We start from the raw sequence: 25,112 nt of genomic DNA on the forward strand, positions 1-25,112 counted from the left end.
AGAGTCATCTCACTACCCAGCATGAGCTCTGACCCTTTGTGTCAGCCTGGCTTATGTCATCTAGAGAGGATCCTCTTTACTCTCGGCCCACCTCAAGAAATCAACATTATATCCATTAAAATACTGGATTCCCTGCAAACTAATGGTGCTTGAGCCAAAACAAGTTAGTGTGCCTTTCAGCCACAGGGGGATTTGTAGGTAATAATTACTGGCGTGGGTGCAGAGTATCATCAAGTTTTGAGATATTACTGCAATTAATTTGTTTTTACACATACTTTGAGTCCACAAGGGAACGCCGAACCTTCAGGAAATCTTGACATCACATTGTGCGTCACAAGAAGAGACAACTCCACAAGAACATACTTGAATAAGATGCCAGAATTTCCTTTGAGACTCAAGTAGATGCAAAATCAAAGCAGTGAAAACTTGAGACCATTAGTTTTTAGGGTGCGAGGATGATTAAATATGCGTGTGCTGCGATGGTAAATAGCTCTCTGTGACTGCAAGCAGAGAAAGCAGGAGTGAGATGCAGACACTGCAGAGTCGGTACAGTACATAACACTAACGATAACTACATTTTACCCAGCAGCACAGTAAAAGCAATGGGAACAACACTGGGTAGGAGAAAGACTTACATACAGACATATTCAACGCATTTTGAGAAGAAAGCGCTAAAAAATTTTAAAGGAGAGGAGAGAACATGAGGAGATAACCCTGAGAAGACCAAAGCAATACTTTGAAATGCTTTTAAATTAATATAATACCTATTATAGTAAAACCAAATGCAAAGAATTGAGTACAGACATACCTCTTCAATATGTAGGTATACATATATGACATAGTATCCTAGACAGATATATGACAAACAACAAGAGGAAGCTCCAAATCTCACATATTCACATAATGAGACGATGAATTAGATATATAAAGTTCAATGGTGAGAATCAAACAGCGGTGGAAAAATAGGGAGTGGGGATAAAAGACAAACTAAGGTACTATGATACTAGACCATCAGGCTAGCCATGTACTGTACCCAGCACAACAAAACCAACTCGTTGCATGTCACTATAATTGGACTTGGAATAAGAATATACAGTAGGATCACACTAGAAATACATGATGGTCTCTCCACACTTCTCCCACATCTAAGGATCAAAAGGGGGGAAACACTTGGTCACGACAGAGGGGTACATACATTGCCTCCATGGGGAGAGTGCGTCACATTATCCTTGGAGCTGCATTTTGTCTGTACTTGACTGAAGTCCAGCTTCTTGTTTAAAATATGACTCTATGGAGAAATACAGAGATAGTGTGGGCCTCTTACATGGTGGATGGGAATGAATGCTTATCACAACACCACTGGGAAGAGAGACCATAGAGGATACTGATGTACAATGTATATTTGTTATTTATAAAAAATGTTTCATGTAGATAAATGACATGCCCTCTACTGTTGATGATTTGATTTTTGATAGCAATTTCAAAAGAAGTCTTTAAAAAGTCTTCCTGTTTACAACAATCTCCTGTTTAACCCTTGCAGTATATATTTTGAGAGTTCCTCCAAACTCAACTTTCTCACCAACTTTAGTGCCCGATGAGCCAGTGGAACAAACAATCTGTCATTCACACTGATTATTATTGTATTGTAGGGGTGCAAGAAAACATTGATACACTTTACTATTGCGATATTGTGTTTTATGATACTGTGTCCCTCCTCAAAAACACAGATTTTTAACACTTGATTTTTAATTAATAGATACAGTCTGTATATACTGTAAATAAATATAAATGTAACATTGTCTGTTTATATTTTTTTATTTACTTAATTTACCTAAAGAATAACTTGTTTTACTCTGATTTTATGTTCTTCATACTATGACAGTTTTCCTAAAATCAGATTAAGAAAATCAATATATCGCCTTGCTTACAGTATCGCACCATATTGAATCGTAACCTCTGTATCATGATACGTTTATTCAGATGTTTGCCAATACACAGTCCCACTGTGTTCCCATCATGGTTAAGTTAATAAACAGGCCAGTTAGTTGGTGTATTCCTTTAAAGAGACCCTAGGTTGAAAACTACTGAGTCTGGACTGTGGCACTCAAATAAATTTAGACTTTTTACTCAAATATAATCACAAATAATTTAATTATAGTCAATTAATACATTTATCAATTTAAAAAAAAAACTATTTCATGGTAATCGATTACATTTCAATTCAAATGATGCATTCATAAACTCAAAAGTAAATGAGCACTTTATTTAAAGACGGACCTCTTGAATTTAAAAATATAGGCACCTAAAAACTGAATTAAGTCCAACCACAGCAGGAGCTGTGATTGGCTCGATCCCACACACGACTCCTTCGTACAACAGCTGTCCAAACAGCTCCTGCTGCTGCTCTGTGGGTTCATTAAATATTCAATATTCAAATATCCGTTAATCGTACAAAATAAAGAGTTAACAGAATTATTAATTGGTAAATTAAAGGATTTAATTAAATGCTTTTTTCCACGTTGACTTTATTAATGCCTCATTAAAATGCAAATGTAATCAATCAAGACCAGTTTCTCAAATGTATTAACTGTATTAATTGATTAGAATTAAACACTGTAAAGGTTTTCATTCACATTCAGTCACATTTCAACGGTGCTGAGGTGTACCAGCAGGTCTCGGGTCCAAGTCACACTGTGTGCCGCTGACAGGCACAGAGTAACGGAGATGAGGCGCAGCACTGACTTCCAGATCCAACGGGTCTTGTGTTTGGCCCCTGGTGGCATGTTTTGGTCCTTGTGCTTCTACGAGGACAATCATCGGACAGGTCAGTGGCCGGGCAGAGGCCTGCTATGGGCTGGGGGAACTACTTGGACCATAGAGCAGCGAGAAACTAATAGAGGTCAGGAGAGGAACATACTGCTGTCATGTGAAAACTGTTTTATGGGTAACTAAAATAGTCTACTTTGGGTGGAGAGGATTCTACCAACCCAAAAACCCACCAGAATACTGAAAATCTAATGGAAACTGAGCTTAAAACATGACTGTATTTCTTGGTTCTGACATTGTGGAAATAGGAGCTTACGCACAAGAGTAGCTCAGGAATATATCAGTCACAGAGGGGGAACAAGACAGATGTGGGTTGAAGTGGATTGAGAAGAGGACCACAGTCGAACCAGCTTTATTATTCAAAATTTTCTAACTGTGTGTGCAGGAATGTAAAGATGATCTTTGAGGTGGCCTTTGTATTCCCATTTCACGATAGACTTTCAACTGTTCTGCTGTCGAGGAAGAGGAAGAGCAAAGCACACCAGGGAACGGGATTACCACCCTGCCATACTTACGCGCCTCATCCAGTGGTAACAGTGTAGAAACCGCTGAATGAATTATTCATCTCTGTTAACTGTAGCAGCTAGTTTAGAAGATATAAAAACTGCATAGTGTGGTTCATAACATAAAAAAATCTGCATGACTTGCCCCAAACTGCATGTGATTATCATAAAGTGGGCATGTCTGTAAAGGGGAGACTCGTGGGTACCCATATAATCCATTTTCAGTCACATATCTTAAGGTCAGAGGTCAAGGGACCCCTTTGAAAATGGCAATGCCAGTTTTTCCTCACCAAAATTTTGCGCAAGTTTGCGTTATTTAGCCTCCTTCCCGACAAGCTAGTATGACACGGTGACCAATGGATTCCTTAGGTTTTCTAGTTTCATATGACACCAGTATGTTCACTCTAGCTTTAATACTGAACCCGCTACAACCCTAAACATCGCAAGTTGCGTTAAAGAAATGAGTGCCATTAAAACTAATTTGCGTTAATGTGCTATTATCGCGTTCACTTTGAGAGCCCTAATTTCTATGATTGTCTTGTAAATCACATTCAGTAGTTATTCATCCCTCTCTGAGGGGCTTTTGTTAAATCCACCTATGAGACACAAATAGAAGCCTTTAGCTTTGTCTAGACACTTCTTTCTGAATCTCACAAAACATAGAGATGCCATTAAACATCTTGAGTCATCTCATCAAAAGACCGTAAAGTTATTGCCTTAAGAGGCAAATTAAATTTAAATTTTTGTCAGACAGCTTGAGGTTAAGGAAAAGCTGCTCTGACAGTCACCCCCGTGTTTTAGACGAAAGCTGCCATCACCGTTTTGTGTTTGAATGGAGACGCCTAACAGTAGTGACACACACACACGTGCACACACATGCACTGTGGGGCGGTGGGTACACATTATTGAAGTTTGTCTAGACAGGATTTCTGTGCAAAATTCTCAGCTAAGGTTATGACATAAGAAATAATTTGATTCATTGCTGTGTCCATCTAAAATGAGGAAGTAACTTTCTTACAGGGCACACCGTGTTCCCGATAACAGATGTGAAAAAGTGTGACAGCTAAACACAAGCACACACAAAAACAAATTCTCCCTTAAGCATTAGCCAACCAATTCCATAGCCGCAAGACTACACCTGAAACACCTTCCAATGTGGCACTTGGATGTAAACACTGGACTATCTATGCCGCTAAGACAACTTTTCACAAATGCTCACATCACATCAGCTGACAACTTTTGGCTCCATGACACACCCTCTCTGCACAGCCTGCCACACTTGCATGTTAAGAACAACACTGCCAGTGTTGATATAGCATAGTAACTGATTATGACCCAGCATGCATGCTTGCACACAAACAGCACATGCAAGAATGCACAGAAAAACTCCACTCAGGCCGTTTCTCCTGCAGATGACAGGCAGGCGTTTGGAGCATGATCCCTCCCTATTTTGTGGTTGGCTGCACAGAGCGGAGCAGAGACCTGGCAAGTCATAAAGATGTCAGCCAAACGCTTATACTCCTAATCAGGCCATCAGTGGAGGCTTGTAAGAGCTGATGGCTACAGACACACTGCTGTTTTCATCACTATTCTTCCTGTTGCAGCGCTGACTTGGTGTTTCAGACTGGAACACGATATTTGTCAAACTGTAGTGGAGGGTATACACTCCCAAACACCCCGCTAATGCAGACTCTGTGCAGCACTGCATAGAAAACATTTGAAATGCAGATTTCTGTTAGCTGAAGTGCTTTCCTCAGTTCCCAGAGCTGGGGGGATAAACTGAAATAGCTCCGACACTCACTGAGATGTCAAAGTCAGGTCACTTTACTGTTTATTGAAATCTGGGGCCTCAGAATTGTAAAAGTTAGGGGTAAGACGTAACATATCTGACATAATAGAGGCCTGATTTTTACTTGAGATCTTGTCAACATTCAAATTATGGTGATATCATTCTAAGAAATGTCCACCTCAGCTTTTATCCTCAGTATTATTGATCCATGGATGGCAGCACAGCCAGAGAACCGAGGCACATTAGTACATTTCGGTATTTTATCTGACTGATGTTAAAGCCGCTTTAAGCAATGTTTGACCATTAGAGGGCAGAAAAGAGTCTACATCAACCTCACAGCAACATAACCTAGATATACTATAACTCCCTGTGGTTAATGTGTTCTCAAACAGTTCCTTACTTTTATATACATCCATGAGACACAGAGTAACACGGACAGCCCTTTTAGGGCGCTTTCACAAGTCATAGTCCGTTTGGCCAGTCCAAATCAGAGTGAAATTGATACTTTCGGTGCGTTTTCTATTTAGTCTGGTTCGGTTTCACAACGCAATAATTAAAGTGGACCAAATAAATGAATAAATTTGCTTAGGTGGGTTAAAGTAGCGAATTTATTTTTTTCGTCTTGAGAGCTACCTTCTATGACTTTGATATAGGCCTATTGCTGTAAAAGTGTTTTCACTTTGATTCCACATTGATCTAAGCTACTGTGCGCACGAATCCCTTCTCCTCTAGTTTATCTCGAATGACTTTATAAACGTCACTATTTTGTGGACTTTATTTAGCATATTCTGTATGTTCTCTTCGTCCCTTATGTCAAGCAAACATCGGACTTCTGCAGAAGTCCAGATCCGTCCTCTCCCCCTCATGTTAACCTGTCGTTTACCTGTATCCATCTCAACAAATGCCAACACAGGAAGCCTGCATTTGGTTCGCTTGGAACCACCTCTCACAAGCAGTCTTGGACCGGTTGTTTTGGTCTGCACCAGAGTACGATTATTGTGGTCACAGCTGCCCAAATGAACAGCACAAGAGTTTGATTAAAACTGACTAAATGTTGGCTTGTGAAAGCGCCCTTAGAGTCTTCTTTCTAGCCTTTTGACAAATCTGAGTCTTTGGTTCACAAATTACTGCGACACACTTGACTCTCTTCACATCTACCCTGGCTCTCTGCCATTTTACAAATAGCAGGAGTAACATAATCATGTGTGCGAGGAGCAGCTGCCTAGAGTTTTATACAGGGGCACTACTGGGGAGTCAACCATGCTGACTGGTGAATCAAAACAATGATCTGAAAGCAGCTATAAACTGCAAAGAACTGCAGAGCTGGCTGTTGGTTATCAAATGCATTATTCAAATCAATATTAGCATCAAAAGTATTGCTTTAAATAAGTTGTAGGCTAATCTTTCTCATAAGTCTTCATAGATTTTTAAGACCTGGAGAAACTTTGTAATTATTTCTGATGCACTAGCATTTTATGCATTGTAAGTTAAGAACAATAATGTCATCGGTGAGTCAGCATGTTTGAAGGACTAACATTGGAAAGAGACTAAAAAAAGACAATGAGTGTGGAGAGGTAGGAGAGAAGGGCCATGGGAAATAAACATATCAAGGCAGAAGAAAAAGCCAGAAGATGTTAAACACATTTTACAATACAATTCGTACTAGGACATTTACCGCGGGCCTCGGTGCGTACAAATGATATATATTCTATTTTTATTTTTTTTTCTTAATGCACAGATGTGGCAACATTGTAGTCTGTCTCCACTTTATTGCTATTGCTTCAAGATTTGAAGGAGAAGATGAAGAGTATAGCCTGGTAGGAGATAATCAAAAAGTTTCTTTGTATGCAGATGATGTCTACATTTTTATGGACAGAACGGGGTTTACCAGTGAAGTTGTTGATTTCTGTATATTATGTATACTATCAAAAAAAGTAGGAAAAATAGAAAAATATGAAACAAGTAAAAACAGGAATGCAACATTGCAGAGGTGAAAAAAATAAGCAGGCAGGTAGATAGAAGTGAGGGAAGAGCGTCACCTGTCCTCCTTTGGGCTGGTACTTGATATTCTCTATGGAGCCGATCTTGGACCTGATGTTCTTGAAGTCCGGCACCGGCTGGTTGATGATGCGGAGCTGCTTGGGCGTGGTTGCAGGTGACTTGGGTGGGGTGCGGACCACGGCCACCTTCCTCTCCTGGGAAATCAAGCTGAGGGAGCGTGGGGTTCCAGGGGTCCTTGAGGATGACGAGTAGCTCGGAGGGGTTCCTGGGGTGATGGCTGTGGAGCCAGGGGTGCGGGGGGTGGAGTGGCCACTGCGAGCCGAACGGGAGCGAACTGATTCTGTAATTGGTGGGGAGGAATACAAGGATGAAAGTTATTGCTGAAGGGGAAGGCGTGCTTTATTATATATCATATACTATTCTAATTGTCATATAAATTATTTTAACTCCAATTTCGGTGGATTCAGTGTTTCAAATGGGAAATCAGAATAATATATTGCAGCACTGTATATCAATCATTATCATTATATTATTGAGTCAATCATTATTTAATCAGATGCTGAGATTTTAGGCTTCTAAAGGCTAACTTCAGTATTTTTCAACCTGGACCCTATTTTCCCATGTTTTTGTGTCAAAGTGACTAATGGAGAAAACACTTTTTGGAATCGGTCCAGTATTGAGGGAGAACGCTGCAGCCGCCAGCCACTTAACAATCTGTAATGTAATCATTTGGGGCAGCCTGGCACCGTCAGTTTACATCACTAAAAGTGCTTGTTTATGCCACTGACAGGTTCAGATTGTTATTATAAGAGTCTGACAACATTATGGAAAGGACCTTACAGAGAAATTAAACCTTTTTTAAAAATTACTGATGTTATCCTTTAAAAGTCACTTTTCAGACCAACATAAATACAGTATTTAATGACACCAAAACATAGACTATTTCAAGTCTCCTATTAAAATATTTTCCCATTTACACTGAGTTACTAGTTAATTAAGTTAATCTTGTACAATTTAATGTAAACCAATACAGCGACCATAGTGACAGAAGTATGAAGAATCCCATCTACCTGTCATGCTAGGGGCTCGTCCTGTCCTATGCTCTGCCCTCATCTCTGTGCGAAACGCTACAGGAGGCAAAAGAGGAAATGTTTCAGATTTAGTTAAGGGGGATGATGAGGGGGGGAAGAAACAAAGAAAAAAAGGAGAATGAGGGGTTCTTCACCTGGATCTGGATCTGTGCTTTTTACAAGGAAAGTTGTAAATACAATATCAAAAACATTTTGAAATATAGTTACATAGAGATGGTGAAAGAGGACTGGAAAGAAATGGAGAATCCATGTATCTTATTGAATGCTAATACTACTTAAATACCGATACTTTGTGAAGTAAGTTGAGTAGAGGAGCTGCAGCTTACATGTGGGTCTGCGAGGAGCCGTGGAGCCGGAGCTGGTGATGGAGGTGGAGCTCTCCTCTTGGTCATGGTATGCACGGCGACTCAGAATGGAGGCATGCACTCGCGGCACAGAGGACCTTTTTTCAGGGCTCCAAGACCCACCGTCCTGTTGGGAAACAAACACCGGAGACAAGGAAGAATTAGATCCTGCGATTTATTTACAGTTTTATGTTGGCAATATTGCAAAATAAAAGTAATTTTTAAACAAACACTTTCCGGAACTCCTGCAGCTACGGTGCCGCTCTACCATTCACCTACCTTGGCTACGAGTCTCTGTAATACTGGGAAGCTTTGAGGCTCTGCTGAGGATGGGCGAGGTCTATCTAATGAGGCAGCCACTCTGGACATGGAGGTGGGGATCTTTGTTAGTGGCAAACGATGGACATTGCACTGAGATGGTGCAACGATGAGGCCCGGTGGATGGCACCAAAATACAGGACACATGGTGACAAAAGAGTGGTGAAAATAACAGTGCTTTAACATGCATTATCAGTGCACACAAGATCTCATGTATCTGTCGTGGGATGAGGAATGAGATATTAGCATCAGATCTTGTGTGTTTAACATTTAATGATCACAACAGCCATTCATGCACATTCATTGTGAACAGTTAAGAAATTTAAAATTTGTGACATCGAAATGCCAAACAACAAACAAAGATTTTGAAAAATATTGTTCATGCATATTTCATGTTACACTCCATGGTAACAGTACGTGTTGGAAGACTGTAAATAGAATAAGTAAATCAAAAGTGATATATAATGTGGGCTCAGAGTGACACAACCCACTTACAGTATGCTGTGATGACATGACATTTAAGAAATGCAGAAACTGTGTTATTTTAGACACAATAACTGTCATTACCATGGTGGAGGAGTAAAATGGAGTCACGAACCACAGCCGCTGGAGAAATGTCACAGGGTGATTCGACACCCACTCAGTAAAAAAAAACAAAAAATGCTCTAAATGGATCTGCCTTGTGCAAAAACCCATTAAACAAGGCAACAATGGCAAACATTTTACAAAAAGCAAATGCAACCGACATAAATATTTTTTCACAAAATACAAAAGGAACACTAACAGTGGTGTTTATACAGAAATGCAATGCACTGTTACTCATGCAGGGATTAGGGCTCGGATAGACAGAGGGGAGACAGCACTCGCTTAAACAGTATGTAATGTGTTTATCTGAATAGTTGATTAGGTTGCTCTGGAAGTCACTAGAGAAAATATGTAACAGCTTTTTTAATAAGTCTCAATTCTAATGATAATTATTCTGCCTAATTAATGCGGTGTTTATTGTTTCAGAGTGTGCACTAAGGACACACAAGGCAACTGCAATAGTTTCATATTAGCAGCAAGAGGTAAGATTTGAAATCTGTTGTGACTTTATTATGCATTCATTGCATACTGTAATACAATATCAGTAAACTGTGCACAGCATGCTCATGTTTACCAACCTCTCTGTTCTAAAATTCTTTATACTAAAAGGACAAAAAAAAGATAACAGCGGATCTAATGTTGGAGAGTGCAGTTTTCAGGAAACAAAGCAATCAGTCGCTGCTGTTGAGGAGAACGTTTTGGTTTCTATCTTCAGTGTTAGTTTGTTTTTCATCGCCCTCTCCCAGCTTCCTCCCGGGGTCACAGTTTACCCGCATTTCTCCCGATTTATGACAAATGTTCCCACCTTTTTTCCTTTTTGTTATCTCAACCTGTTTCTGGCACTGTACAGCGTGTATAAGCATTACTTTTTCCACCTGTACAGCAATAGAGCTACATCAAATGTCTTCTCCTGGCGGAGGAGAGCTGCTTGCGACACCGCTGTGCGGTTTGAGCTTCGCTCGCCACACATCAGAACATCACAGCAAAGCCGTTGTGGCGTGGCACAAGCCATTGGAAATAACGTGTTTCAGAGCGCAGTGGTGTCGTTGTCATGTTGTGTCTGAAAGGGCCTTCAGTGAGTGAGAGATGGAGAAAGAAATGGAGAGTAGGCCTACTCAGAAAAAGAAATACTCAAGCAGGGGCAAAAAAATATGAATGAATAGAAGATGAATAGTTCGTTAATTAGTTCACACCAGAGGGGTGAATTATTCAGTTTTCTTTCCTGAGAACTAGAAGTAGTTAAAAGTGGGCTTATTTAACAAAAAATGCTGTGCATTGTATTTATTATTTTGTTATTTTCATTCTTTACCCTGCCTTCACCCGAATGCAGGAAACAAAGTCTCTGAAACTCAAATTTTCAGCTTTGGTTTTGAAATCCTCCCTATTTTTTGAGGTCTCAAGGTTGGCAAGTATTTTCATCTTCAGGAGCAGTGGGCTGCTATAAAGCACCCAGGGAGCAACTTGGGATCTCTCAAGGTCACAGTAGGAGCCGGGAATCGAACCGCCAACCTTGTGGTTGAAGGACGACCCGCTGCTCTATACTGCAAACCTACTTGGCGATTCAGGCTGTTTGCAAGTAAAGCGTCGATATGGTATTTTTCTGAGTGGTTTCGGAGCCAGAGGTAATGCCATTGTTGGGTTGATGGAGTGTACTCACCGATGCTCTGTCACGAGACTGTCTGGCAACACTGAGAGGCTGACGACTGTCTGGTAGCCCCTCTGAGAGACAGACAGAAACAGAATTACAGGAATATTAAAACACACAGACAGAATACATATTTTGACCTTCATACACTGAAAGGGACGAACCGTTTTAATGTCCTACTTTGAAGGATTGTCATCATATTTGTATCCTTAAGGGTACAGACGTACAAAAGTACAGCTCTGTATTCCCAAACCTGGCGTGTGCAGCTACATGACAAATCGAATGTTATATAGGAGCGGGTTGCTGCCCCCTTGAGAGCTATGTTCTGCAAAGATTTGGCAAGATATCACACAGAATGGGGGATTTTGTATTATGTAAGGCAACCCTGGAAAATAATCTAATTGGGGCAATGCAGCAGTATACTGAGCTTTCATCATCAGTGACACAGAATTCAGCCCGTCAGGGGAAAATGAAGTGCAAACTGCCTCTGGGACATCTGAGTCTTTATACTATCCGGTCTATAGAACAAAACCATGGATTACTAGTTGCCTGGCAACCATAGGATGAAAGAAGGTTGAGAGGGTATGTTACATTTTATAGGTTTTTCACACCAAAAAACGTGCCCTTTATTATAACATAACCTTTAAATGATATGGAATAATTATCTAAAATATTAGTATATGAATGTGACAAAGCATCAGACCAACAACACCTCACCAAGAACATAAAAACAGATGGCTGGAACTGGTAACAGCAAGGAAGAATGGATATAAAGAGTATCTTAACACCAGCTGGAAATCTTGCTTTTGCTGACCGTACAGTAGTGATGTACAAGTGTACTTTCAAACACGAGACGTCAGTGAAACTTTCAGTTTGGTGTTAAGTTGCTCTTAAAAGAACAAAGAGAGGATGTGCACAAAAACAAATGAAGGCAAATGAAACGTGTATGGCAGTCAATTTTTTTATTGTGATCAAAAACAAAGAAACGACGGTTACCAACAAAACAAAATGTATGCTGAAACAAAAGTGAAGCTGACAGTGGAAGAAAGATGTGGTGGCTCTCCAGCAGAAAGCACTGGTTGTACGACAGACCAAGGCAATGTGTCACCTGTGGGTCTCCTTCTGGGACAGGAGTGGTGCTGGATGGGGCGGGTGTGGCGGACGCCTGGTTTTATCACGCTCCTCTTGGATGGGGATTTACTCTGAACCTCCATTTTCTTGGTCAGCTCGGCCTTCCTTATCACAGCTACCAGAGGAAACAGGGTCATTGACAAAAGCAGAGACAAAACAAAAAAGCAGAGACAGACGTTGAACCATATTCAATTATGAAATGCTGCAGGATAAAAATTCCCCAGAAACTCTTTTTAGTTGTCGTATTTGTTGAACTGTATTAAAAACAGCTGACTCAAATCACTGTGTCAGTGAGTTATTATGAGACTGCACATTTTTTGACACCAACAGTTGTATAGTAAACAATAAATCACAAGCTGCTGTGCTTACAGTGAAGAGAAAGCCCCAGTTAGGCACATGATGATTAGGGGTGTGACGATTCTTCGTTTGGTTCAGACCTCGTTTTTTGGGGGGTTGGAGGTGGCGGGTGAATAAGAAAAATTGGGGGAGTAATGTTCTGGGTTTTATTAAAGCTAGGGTTGGTTATCTTGAGAAACTAGCAAGAGTACACTACAACAGGCTGAATGAAATGACTGGACGGGCTTATTACAGTCCAACTCTAGCTTTAAATCAACTACAAGATTATTTCAAGAACACTAAAGAACACCGAGGCAGATTAACTTTATAAATGAACTTCACATACATTAACTAAACAAAGAGGACAAGTCTACACAGAAGATAAAATGTCTCCAGTGAGGCAGTAGCAGTTCAGGTTTTGCTGCTGTGAATAGACATATGTTAGTGAACACTGACACCTCCTGGATAAGATGCTGCTCAACTATCCAGTCAGTCACCTTCTGAAATGCGGTCGGCTCGGCACTTTATATCTGGGCTCCAACACACTAAGCAAATGCTTGAATCAATTGTTTTCAACAACTGAAAAATGCATATCCGCATATTCAGTGCCATGAAAACCCTGATTGAATTGTTAATTGCTAGAGCACGATCCGAGTTAAGCTGGGTTTATGCTCGCCGTAGTGTCCCCCGCACGAGGGTGCGCGAGCCAAAAATTACATCATCGCGTATTGAGCGTTAAGCGCGAAGGCTCCGCAAGCTGTCACAATGCTCGGTCCTGCACCTCTGAATTTTTTGTAACTAGGCGCCCGCTGCACGCGTGGGGGCTTTTCAGACATGACTGCCACAATAAGACAAAAGCAAATAACTTGAATTAAGAAGTAAAATAATGAAATAAAAAGACGGTCAATTCGTTTTTAAATGCTTTAAAAGCAGGAGATCTTACATTAATATACATATACATGGTTTGAGAACTGTTACACCCCCAATTATGATGTCAAGCCACTGTTTAAATGGCTTTACTCAATGGACAGCAAAAAGAAGAAGAGTGTATAACAATATTCATTCTATGTGCAGCAGGTATGGTGATAATCTATGACTACAATACTTATAAATAACTTCTACTTCAACTATATTTATAGTATAAGAAATCATGAGAACCTTTTTTCTTCGGGATGTCCTCTCTGGGGATGTAGACAGGTTCTTTGCGGACAGGTTTGCGTTCTGGTGTGGAGATTCGGCCTTTGGCCCGCCCTCCCTTGGCCTTTGGTTTGACCGGCTTTTCCTGTTTCTCTGTCTTCCTTTGTTGTGTTTGCTTGTTCTGGACCACAGCGGGCTTTTTGACTGAGCTGGACACCTTGGGCAAAGGCTCAATCTGCTCTGTCGCCATACTCTTATCATCATCTGCAGTGAGGCAAAGCAGGACAAAACGTGTGTGTTTATTTGAAGCAGAAGAGGAAAGAAAGGGGGGAAAAGAACAATGTGAAGGAATAAAGTATTAAGAGATCTCACCTTGTGTGTCGACCCAGGAGCTGTCCAGGATGGAGTCGTCCATTGTGGTTTCATCTCTATCGTAGCTGTCTGTCGGTGCTTCGCTTTCTGCGGTTTGAGCCTCTTTCTCAGGGGACGCAGGTGTCTCAGGAACATCTACAACTTCCTCTAGACTTGCAGCCTCCATGTCTGCTTCTTGGGCCAACTCCACAGACTCCTCCTCCTCCTCCTCCTCCTCTTCCTCTTTCTGGGCAGCGACACAAAGGGCTTCAGCCTCGGGAGAACCAGAGAAACGAACGCTGTGTCCCGGCTCATCTGCTTCATCGATGGTCTGGACCACGGTGATAAAATCGTCTTCAACTGTCACCACGGATTCAATGGCAGCACGAGTCTCTGGGATCTCCTTTACCACTGCTGCTCCCGCTTTAGCTAACACGTCTTCATCACCTTCCTCTTGCCCCTTTTCAGCCTCCTCTGGTTTTTCAGCTTCTTTCTCAACAGGCTTCACGGCTGCTACTTTCTCTCTCTCTTCCTTCTCTTTCAGCTCCTTTTCTATCTTTTCTTTCTCTTCCTTCTCTCTCAACTCTTTCTCTATTCTTTCTTGTTCCTCTTTTTCTTTCTTCTCTTTCTCCTCTTTCTCTTTCTTTTCTCTCTCCTCTTGCTCCATCTTTTCCCTCTCTTCCCTTTCCTTCTTCTCTCTTTCTTCTTTCTCTTTCCTCTCTCTCTCCTCTTTCTCTTTCATCTCCTGCTCCATCTGTTCTTTCTCCTTCCTTTCCTTGTCTTCCCTCAATATCCTCTCTGCCTCTTCTTTTTCCTTCTTTTCCCTCTCTTCTTTCTCTTTAATTTCCTTTTCTTTCTTTTCTGCCTCTTCCCTGATTTTCCTCTCCGCCTCTTCTTTCTCTTCTTTCATTTTCTTCTCGGCCGCTTCCTTCTCTTGCTCTTCCCTCATTTTTCTTTCTGACTCCTCCTTCTCTTTGTTTATTCCTAACACTGGTGAAACTGATCTTTTGGGGGAACCGTAAACTTCTCTTTGCTTAAGCTTCGAAGGTGAGAGCACCGGAGAGAGCAGCTTATCATCATCGATGTTGCTCTCCACAGACGAGGCAGGTGAAGTTTTGATGGGCCTGGCAATCCGGTCCTTGGCCACGCCGGTGAGCTGGTACACATCTTCGGCATCCACTTCTTCGTAGGCCTCCTGGTGGACAAGCTTCACTTTCTCACGAAGCTCCTGCAGCTCTCTTTCCTCCTCCACACTGAGAGGCCTGTCCTCCATCTCCAGTTTGCGGATCTGCCTCTCATAGTCGGCAATCTCGGTTTCTGCCGCTGAGCCCTCGCCGCTGGCTTGTCGTTCAGTCTCACTCGCTGACCTCCCGCCTTCTTCTAGAGTCACAGTGACCGTTGGTGTCACAAAGGACTCAATTGGCTGAGTTGGTGGTGTCTCACTTACAGATTGTTTCGACTGTTCATGTGCCACCTCCTTGCCCTTTTCTTCAGCAGAATCTTTTCTCTCTACTTGCTTCTGGTCTTTCTCTTCAGCGACATCAGCAACTCCTGATGGCTGGCTCTTGTCCTCCTCCACAGATGTGTCTCTGACTGCTAACTTCCTAGCTTGCTCATTCATTTTATCCTCCAGGACGGAAGGGTTGAAGACCTGTGCAGAAGCGTTTGTAGGGCTGAACACATCTGCAGGTGATGGCATGGGTCCTGAATATTCACTGAACACACAATAGCCCATCTCTTCCAGCTGGCTGTCACTCTTTCTGGCCCCAGGACTCAGTTCCCCTGAAACCATGCTAGCCAGCGGGTCATCGCCAAAGAGTGGAAAATCAGCTTGAATTGACTTTCTCCGGGTGATGTCTGGGTCAGTGTTGTCTGATGCCAGTCTGGAACGGGTACCAGCAAGGTCAAGCAACTCAGGCAAGTCTTGTGCCATGACTGTGCCATTTTTATAGGTGTTCTTAAGGGGCTGTGGTGATTCTGGCGAGTCTGGTTCAGGGCTGGTTTTTGAAACTGTTTCAGTAGTCCTCGGAGGAGATGAGGAATCTGAAGTGATTGAAGCAGCAGTCTCCAGGATCAGGGGAGGCAAGGCTGGGGGCTTATCCACGGTGGGTGTAGTGACTGGGAGGTAGTCTGCTGACTCGTCTAGACTTCCACTAGTGTATGACATGATATCTGTGGCCAGTGGGGAGAAGTTCCTAGGTCTGCCTAGGCCACTCGGATCCATTGCTCCGATGGTGATGTTAAGTGAGTAGCTCCTCTGGTCTAAGGCCAGTTTACCCGGGGAAAGCCTGCATTCATTACTCCTGTCAGGAACTGTGATCTCTCTGGTGTCTTCTGCTTTACTTTCTTTAGTTTTGGCTTTATCCTGAGATTCAGCTAGTGTGCTGTAGCTGATCTCTTGAGGCATGGTGTCAACTGCACTCTTCTCTTCACCAGATCTGCTCAGTTCGTAATAACCCTCGCCCTTACATTGGGGAGCCTCATCAACCTCCATGGCTGATGTTTCAAAATATGCTGACATGCCAGATCTGTCTCTGGCGTCCCTTGTTGAGTCTCCTCCTTGAGTTTTGTCTCCCAGTGAAGTGAAATCAGAGGGAGCACCGATGCTGCTGATCTCCACCACCTCCACTGACGGCTGTTTCTCCGACACCGTGATTGGCTCGCCATACGCAGGCTGAAGTGTGAGCGATCTGGTTTCTTTGGCTTGGGTTTGAACATTCGGAGGTACAAAGGATGGCATATCCATGGTGGGGCTCTCTGGTACAACTCGTTCACCAGCAAAGAACCCTTGCATCTGGGGCTCAAAAAACTCCTCTGGGCGTTTCTCCGATCCAATGCTGTCTGGGCTCATGGAACCACTTTTCTCGCTTCCCTGCTTGTCTGAGTCCATCTTCAAAGCTGAAAGGACATCTGTAAGTCGGCTGTATTGATCAACATAGTAAAGTAATGCTTTGGCATGCTGCGACTGAGATATTTATAAAGCAAGGGACTGGGAAAGCCGTTATCACATAAACAGGCAAAGCTCTCCTTAGAAACTTACAGCACAACGATACGGCCATCACTGAAGAAGTACGGCGAGATTATGGGGTCCACCAAGTCACAGATGGATGAGAATATGGCATGGTATGTGACAGAACCGGCATGAGGCAACTGTGATGCTGATTTATGGGGAACAAGCAATAATAGATGGAATGGATATCCATGCGACTCTTCAACACATCAGATACAAAAAGAATAGCATTTCTGTCATTCTTTGTAAGTACCATAGACTGTGTAAAAAAATGGACGACATGGCAGCTCCCCAAAAGTGAAGCCAAAACATCTCGATTGCCCCCTGGTGGCTGGCTGCAGTATAGGTCATAAATCCTACCCAATCCATGTTAACGGATGGGACATGGACCAAACTAAAAAGTCAAAGTGCACGACTAATACATTTTTTCCAAAGATGGTTTCTGTAATTTTAGGTAGTTCTTCTCACACTGGTGTATGTTCAAGTGTTATTTTTTCTGATAAGTCTGGTTTTAATTAGTTATTTGATGCTATAAAAAGGGGGTGAGATGTCATGATTGGCAGCTGTGAGTCTCTCTCGCTGACAAACTGCGGCTGTGCTCGACTCGCAATTGGTCCTGGCAGGTGACCTTGATACCACTGCTCCTCTGTCCGATCACTACTGCGCAGATTCTGGCTCCAAATGACGTCAAAATTTCGAAATGGCAGCTCCTGTATCTGGGATATTTTGGCTTCACTTCTGGACAGTGGGAGGAAGTGGAGGCACATCGTCCATCCTTATATTCAGTCCATAGTAAGTACAATGAAATGTTATGAGAATTTCACCACTTCTAATCTATCACATAGTTTCCTTAATATTAAATTAATTTTGGCTCTTAATAATGACTTTCATATGTCATTACATAATTGGCAGAAATACAGAAGAACCCTGCTGGTGAATGACAGAGAAATGCCATACATTGTCATTAACAGTGACAAAAAAACAAACATACAAAAAAATAAACGAACTGGAATTTTGCTGATACGAAAATGCATTTGATGAGACTATACCACACTTAACATGAGACAGCCAACACAAAAAATCCCCTGCAAATTATGTACACAGAATCATGATAATAATATGAGTGACCCATGTTTAGTAAGTATGATTAATGGTGACAAAAAGTGTGTCGCACTGGCATAAAAGCACCAAGCCACGTGTAAAACACAACGAGAAAACCTGTAAGCTTATAGCCGGTGAGAAAACAAAGCACTGTTACGTTCACTTCATCATACCAATACGAAACTGCCGGCCCCGAAAACCACAGCAAGAAAAAAGAAAATACAAGCGCAAAGATAGCACACAATAAAACCAGGTTAAGTTAAAAGAACGTGACTCTTTGCACCAACAAGCCTGTGTTGCCTCGCAGCCACAGCAGAGCGCAGGGAGGATTACTTGCCATTCAACCTGAATTATAATGCTTATGTCATGTGCTTATGGGTTCCTTTTGGCGTTCTTATACAGTGGACAATACAGTAACATGCAGGCAGGGAGAGCAGAGGGCAGGACACACCTGTCTCAGGGCTCTCCCCACCCTCTGCTTCCTCCTCCTCTCTGTCCATAGAGCTTTCTGCAGCAGCACTAGCTGCTTCGCCCGGCTCCAGGTCTACATCCTGGGCCTCGTCTATGGCCTCTGCCTGCTCTAAGGACTCAGCTTGCGGGCTGTCCAGCTCGGGCTCTTCCCCGCTCCACTGCTGCTCATCAAGAGCTGCCTCGGACTCTGCTGCCTCTGCACTCTCCTCCTCCTCCTCCTCCTCTTCCACCTCCTCCTCCTCCTCGTATTCAGCTGTAAGAGCCTCCATGGTCTCTTCTTCTCAAAAACAGGGTGAGAGGGGGAAACATTAAGACTACAGGCAACACAGACTTGGGTCATGTGAGAACAGAACTTATGATGGGACACTTTAAGCTCTGGGAAAAGATGACCTAACGTGTATGTCTGCTCACACATATAGGCACATTACACATATAGTACAGTGTTGTGTGTGGGTGTCTTTCCATTATGTTGTATGCGTTTCTTCTTTGGATGCTTAGTGTACCCAGTATGCAAGGAAACTACAGTATAAAGATATATTAGTTAAAGGCATGCATGAGATTTAGTTCTCAATATCTATCTTTTTTTTCTTCTCAGTATAATCTAGAAGCAGTTTTGTAAAAAAAAAAGTGAAAATAACATTTCCACTTCTCTCTTTCTCTTGCATACACCATGCCTTAAACCCATATTGACCTACCATCATCGACAACTGAGGTTGCTTAAGGAAAATGGAAACGTAAGTTGTAACACTTCATGGCCTAACATTGCGCTACTGTTGAAGCACTTCTTCTGTTCAGAGTACTTCTGAAATCCCTGGCTCTTTAGAAAAGACAACCCTGAAGAGCTGCAATCCATTACAGTAAAAAGCACAGTGCCTCAGATTCTCGACATTGCACAGACTGGAATTTTAACTTTGTAATGGTCAACGTGGGGGCGTGCAGCTTTGCTCTTCACCAGCCATTGCTGTAAAACAGTTTGAGTTCTTGCGTAGGTTATACATATTCTACTCAGCAGTTTTGCAGCCCGATGTTGCTGCATGTGACATAGCTGTTGGTAAAAACTATTCCCACTAGATTTTTTTTTCAGCTGTGATGAGGACTGGTTGGGGGGAGGCTGGGGGAGTTAAGACTCAGACTGCATTAACACTATACTATATATAATATATATCTCTTCTTTGCCATTTAGAGATACTTGTGCAATACTTAATTGGCCGATGCTAAGTTCCGCCCCCTTAATTACTGTTGCTAGGTCGGACAAGCTAGACAAAACGAAACTTGGAGAAGCCGGTTTTGTTTAATCGGGTGCCGCATAGTTTCTGGGCGCCAGGCATAGCTTCAAGAAGCCGACAGAAAGGACTACAGTATGCGATGGAAGGATATACTCAAGATGATAAACTCTACTCAGGTAACTTTTCCCGATAGGATTCTAGACGTTGTGTATATCAACATAATTACAGCAAAAGTAACTTTGGGGCAACGTGAAACAGAGATAATATAAATCAGACGAAATCATGCAGGTTCACCAGAAACGCGACATACACTCGGAGCTCCGGCAAAAGGTGGACAGCTCTGCGCCCGGCAGCAGCGGCTCCTCTCCGCCCAAGAGCAGAGCTTCGCCTTGCTGCTCTGCTGGGAGCCAACACCGACACCACGATGCTAGAGGCCCAGGCCATAACGTGAACCCGCCAGAGGGAAGGGAGGCACAGGAGAACCAGAACTGCACAGGGCAGACCGTCAGACCCTGCTGCTGCAGTAAAATACAAGGTTTTCTAAAGGGACTCTGGTGCTCAGAAACACTACTGCTTTTCTGTTTTTGTCCACAGGGACCGCCAAAATCAACACTTAATGAAAGTTCCTCATAGTAACTGTGACGATACGATGTAATGTGTCCGTGAAGATTGTTGACACCAATGTAATGTGACTTACATAGTAATGTTACCTTTGAACAGACAGCATATCTAAGTATTACAAGAAAGGGGAACGTTGACCGAGGTTCTGCCGGGTTCCAAGCTTGCTCAATTGTTGTTGGAGCACAGACCGAAAAGGGGCGGGACTTAGGTACGGTCAATTGCGTTAGTCTAACTTAAATATGCTGCTCTGGCGAGATGTATTAGAGGAGTAAAGTTCTATCGGGGTATGCTTTGAGAAATGAGAGGTATGTATAAAAAGCTTTTGTCCACTGTTGAAGCTGCCCAGCCAAAGGATTTATTTTGATGGATGGATAACGTAAAAGGCTATGTTGTATGTTTGTACAGCCTAAGTGTAAATACACTGAGGTGCTAGGTTCTTATGATAATAAAAGTGGAAGGTTGTATGCAGGTGGAAATGTGTGGAGGTGAAAGTCTTCCTTGTTGCCGCAGTGAGTGTGTAAGAATAGCTAAGTACAGCCAAATATCACAGAGGGTGCACCAGATCTGTCTACTCTGAGGTTGTCAAAATTAGATTTGCTCATGTATAGCTAAAATCATAATAACATGCTTACTGGATCATTCATACAAAAGTCTGTATACTAAACTATTTAAAAAGATATATTTTTTTGCTACTTAGTGGCAAAGTCTAACGAAATACTCTGCTTCACTCCTTGTTGGCGTTTAGCCTTTCAAAAACAACATTTTCACTGTGGTCAAAAAACTATATGTGCTCCCGTTTGACAAACACAACGGGAGGTACGCACCTGTATTAACGGGGCGGTCTAGCAGCAATCTAACCACACCATAAATTCCTTTGACCACAATAACAAAAAAAATGTTTTGGCTCTAACATTTAAAAAGATAAAAGATCATATTATGTATCTGCATTTGCTTAGCAAATCCGTCAAGATGTCATCACTTTATTTATGTTGACAAAACTGACGAGTTATATGCAATTAAATTAAATCAACTGATTTAATAAAAAAAGACTAATTTAGCTCATTAATACACTGAATCACTTTATTAAAATTGAGGATTTTGTTCAATGATTTGTCATTATTCTTTAGGGTGATGACGTCAGGGGGCTCAGCTTTTCTTAGATACAAGTAGGGGGGGCTTGGTACACATGGTACATCATAATTAAGGGGGTCAGAGGTCATCTTGAGGAATTAACCAAAACACAACTCTGGGAGATGATTGGTGTTGAGGAATTTGTGCAGATATTCATGAAAGCCATTTTGACCTTACTTTATGTTCCAAAGGTATACCTTGGTGGCCATGTGGTCTTCCTGATGAGAGCTGTAGTGTATTATTTCCATTGAGTGAATCCTACTTTGGAGACATCACTGCTATGTGTTGGACTTAACTGCATGACAACCACAGGTAGCAATGGCTTTGGGTGAAATAAATGAAAAAAAGAAAATATGACTGTTAAACAAATATGAAATTGCTCAGATTTTGAGCTAACAAACATCACAAGGACACACGAACACACACAAGGACAGACGAAGAGACGAACTGACGGACGGAGAGACGGGAGGACGGGAGGGATGGAGGTAGGAGGTCAAATCACAGAAGGAGAGGAAATTGGTGTTAAAAAGAGAAAGGATAGAAACAGAGTGAAAGAGAGAGAGAAGAATGGAGGGGGGGAATGGCAAAGAGGAACCATGCGTGGTTCACCTTCAATCTGTCTAAAGGCCACGGCCTGCCCTGTGGGGCGAGAACCCGAGTGCGTCCACTCTGGGCTGAACAACGGGTGCTCATAGTACTCCTCGTCGGAGTGGTAGGGGTCGTCCTCGGGCACGGAAACTGAGATGGAGGGGGCGAGGAACTTGCACCTCTCCCGAGAATTTTGGAAGCGGCGGAGAGGGCCCGCCTCCTCCTCATCCCCTACATCTACAAACAAGACAGACACAAGGAGAAGAACTGCAGGGAAATCTGGACACACGGACTGAAAGAGAGAGCGAAGAGAAAGGAAAAGATAGAAAAGAAGGAAAAGGAAGAAGTAATCAAAAACAAATGGAGACGCGCCAAAGAATGTCCATCTTAAAGGTGATCTGACATAATATTGAGTCTTCCAATCTAGAGGTTTGGCCATTTCGGTTCTTTACTTATTTCAATTAGGACTTTTTCAAACAAAAAAATCAACAACTTTCATAGTTAGATAAAAATATTCAACGCCAGTTAACCGCACCATTTACATTTGTTTTGTGTATTAATTTTTCTAAAAACTTTTTGGCATCTGTTGATAGGCAGAATTAAATTATGTAAAAAAATATAAGTAAAACATATCATGGAAGCATAGTATAGTAAAGCATAGTATCTTATATTGAAATGTTTAAGTAGGGCCATTGCAACACTTTATGATCGTTATCTTTTTCTTTTTTTTTCTGGCTTAGATCCCCAGTTGGAAGTTATTGCTGTGAGGAGGTCACACTAAATCAGTAGTTAAACTGGGGCCAGCTGTGGGAAATGATAAATGATTGCCATGTTCTTTACTAGATAAATTCTAAAGTTACTTCTTTTTTCCCCCCCAAATCTTTTCTATTGAGTTCTTTGCAGATGTGGCAAAGTCATCATATCAAATGCAGAGCATGGCAGGGTGTCCGTGACATGGTCACAAGGGGAAATAATAATAATAATAATAATAATAATAATAATAATAATGATAATAATGATAATAATAATAATAATAATAATAATAATAATAATAATAATAATAATAATAATAAAAATAAAAATAAATATGTTGACTTAAAAAAGGAAATAAAATGAGATTAAGCATATTGTTAAGTAAAAATAAAATATATATTAGTATTAGTAGTAGGTCAAGTTACTTCTTAAGATGGACATTTTTGCAGTTAGAAGGGAGATAAAGATTGAGGAGAAAAAAAATGACGAAAACAAAAAAGACAAATTCAAAAATAGACAACAAAAACAGAAAGAGTCACCAGGGAGGGGAATGCGAGAAGAAGACGAAGCTTGATTGTGAGCAAGAGAAACATAACACACGGGACATTGACAAGGAGACAGTGACGAGCAACTCAAAGGTGACAAAGCTTTGGGGGCAGCCAAACTCTGGGACAAACAAGATTAGTATATTGCATCATTCGAGGAAGATAACAATACAAACTGCTTCACGTATGGATGACTAATAAAAGACGTACAACACAGACACTTATAACAACAGTTATAATACTAATACAGCAGTAGTAACACAATCAGTAACGTGTGTTTTGCCACTGCCACTACATGAACAAACCTCCATACCTATACAAATCTCACAGACATCTCATCCTCTTTTAAGAACAAGGAGAAAACCTATGTGTAGTTTAAAAAGTCATATTTAAAAGAACAACATCTCTAATGTCATGAGACGACTGAGCCTTTAGGTACCAAGACCACAAATACAACAACACCCAAATAACTAAACCTCTTTTCCACTCAATCTGGTCAACAACACACAACACTGTCACCTTCTGTAGAAACCTGACCTAAATCCGACCTTAATTCTTATACTGTACACGAAACACAATGTTATCACAACTGACCATCTGTATTTGGTGCTTTATGACTGACCCATCTACAGACTCTCCTCATTACATTGCAGCCAGACTGCAGACTGTGCAGACATGAAGACAAAGGCCAAGCATGAAGCAGATTGAACATTCAGGTATACTGTACAACCATTTGTTGCAGGCAGCAGCACCTACAACTACAATTTAGAAGTCAAAGATAAAGGAACAAACTGTATCACAATTGTAAGAGGCAAAATTGAAAAGCAAAGAAAAGCAAATTCTGTTATAAATTTAAAGTATACAGTGGAAACCGTTTATAGTGGTCATGGTTACAGTGATCAACCGCTTATATGGATCAAAAAGCTTGAGACAGAATCAATTCACTTATAGTAATCCAGTAGTTTGCTTACAGTGCTCATTTTGGGTCTTTTCATACATGACAACATAATGGAAAAAAAAAAAAAAATTACGTTAGCCTAACGTTAATTCAACTTTTGTTTTGTTTTTTACTTTACTCCCTCGATACTTTGTCTCGCGGACTGACTGCTTTCCAGCTGGCTACCTGAGGCTGGCGCAGCGTGCACATTAAAATCATGATGTCAAAAAGAAAGTAATTTCCTCTGAATCAAAAACAAATGTGCACGGGGAAAAGCACCTGTGGTTGAAGCCGCCCTCATCAAGTGGATTGATAATGCCTGGTCACATAATGCCCCCAAAGTGAAACTCTGCAGATCCTCCAACGGCTCAGCGCCTCTGCAGTGGCGGCAGCACATGCAGACGAATGGTGCCCGCCTCCCTCCATGTTGCTACCGACAGGAGACGAGCCTCGGCAAATTACGCCGTTCGTCTGCAAAGCCTCACCCCAAGAGAGCCCTTGGTGAGGGTTTATAGTTATCCGCTTATAGTGATCAATTTGAACCGGACAGACGTGATCACTATAAGCGGTTTCCACTGTACATATATATTTAAAAAAATTAAGGTAACATTTTTATCGTCATTTATGAGCATTGCATTTATAGTCTTGTAATGGATAGCTAACACACACACA

At 41.7% G+C, this 25,112-nt stretch overlaps 1 protein-coding gene across 16 annotated transcripts in view; it reads right to left on the reverse strand.

The window, feature by feature from the left end:
• map2 (microtubule-associated protein 2) overlaps nt 1–25,112 on the reverse strand; it is a 100,605-nt gene that overhangs the window by 7,520 nt on the left and 67,973 nt on the right. For 6 of the 16 annotated variants that reach the window (XM_074659629.1, XM_074659627.1, XM_074659624.1 and 3 more), the window contains 11 exons: nt 22,227–22,442; nt 18,620–18,916; nt 14,079–16,955; nt 13,728–13,970; nt 12,211–12,348; nt 11,115–11,176; nt 8,834–8,965; nt 8,537–8,681; nt 8,190–8,246; nt 7,158–7,459; nt 1,196–1,288 (listed from right to left, as the gene is read on the reverse strand). In XM_074659629.1, the coding sequence (XP_074515730.1) occupies nt 1,196–1,288; nt 7,158–7,459; nt 8,190–8,246; nt 8,537–8,681; nt 8,834–8,965; nt 11,115–11,176; nt 12,211–12,348; nt 13,728–13,970; nt 14,079–16,955; nt 18,620–18,916; nt 22,227–22,442 (4,562 nt within the window). Of the gene's footprint in view, nt 1–1,195; nt 1,289–7,157; nt 7,460–8,189; nt 8,247–8,536; nt 8,682–8,833; nt 8,966–11,114; nt 11,177–12,210; nt 12,349–13,727; nt 13,971–14,078; nt 16,968–17,097; nt 17,189–18,619; nt 18,917–22,226; nt 22,443–25,112 lie in introns of those variants that run through there. The other 10 variants (XM_074659630.1, XM_074659625.1, XM_074659632.1 and 7 more) reach the window with 9 other exon arrangements.

Source organism: Sebastes fasciatus, chromosome 14, assembly GCF_043250625.1.
Source record: "Sebastes fasciatus isolate fSebFas1 chromosome 14, fSebFas1.pri, whole genome shotgun sequence".
NCBI classification, from domain to species: Eukaryota; Metazoa; Chordata; class Actinopteri; order Perciformes; family Sebastidae; genus Sebastes; species Sebastes fasciatus.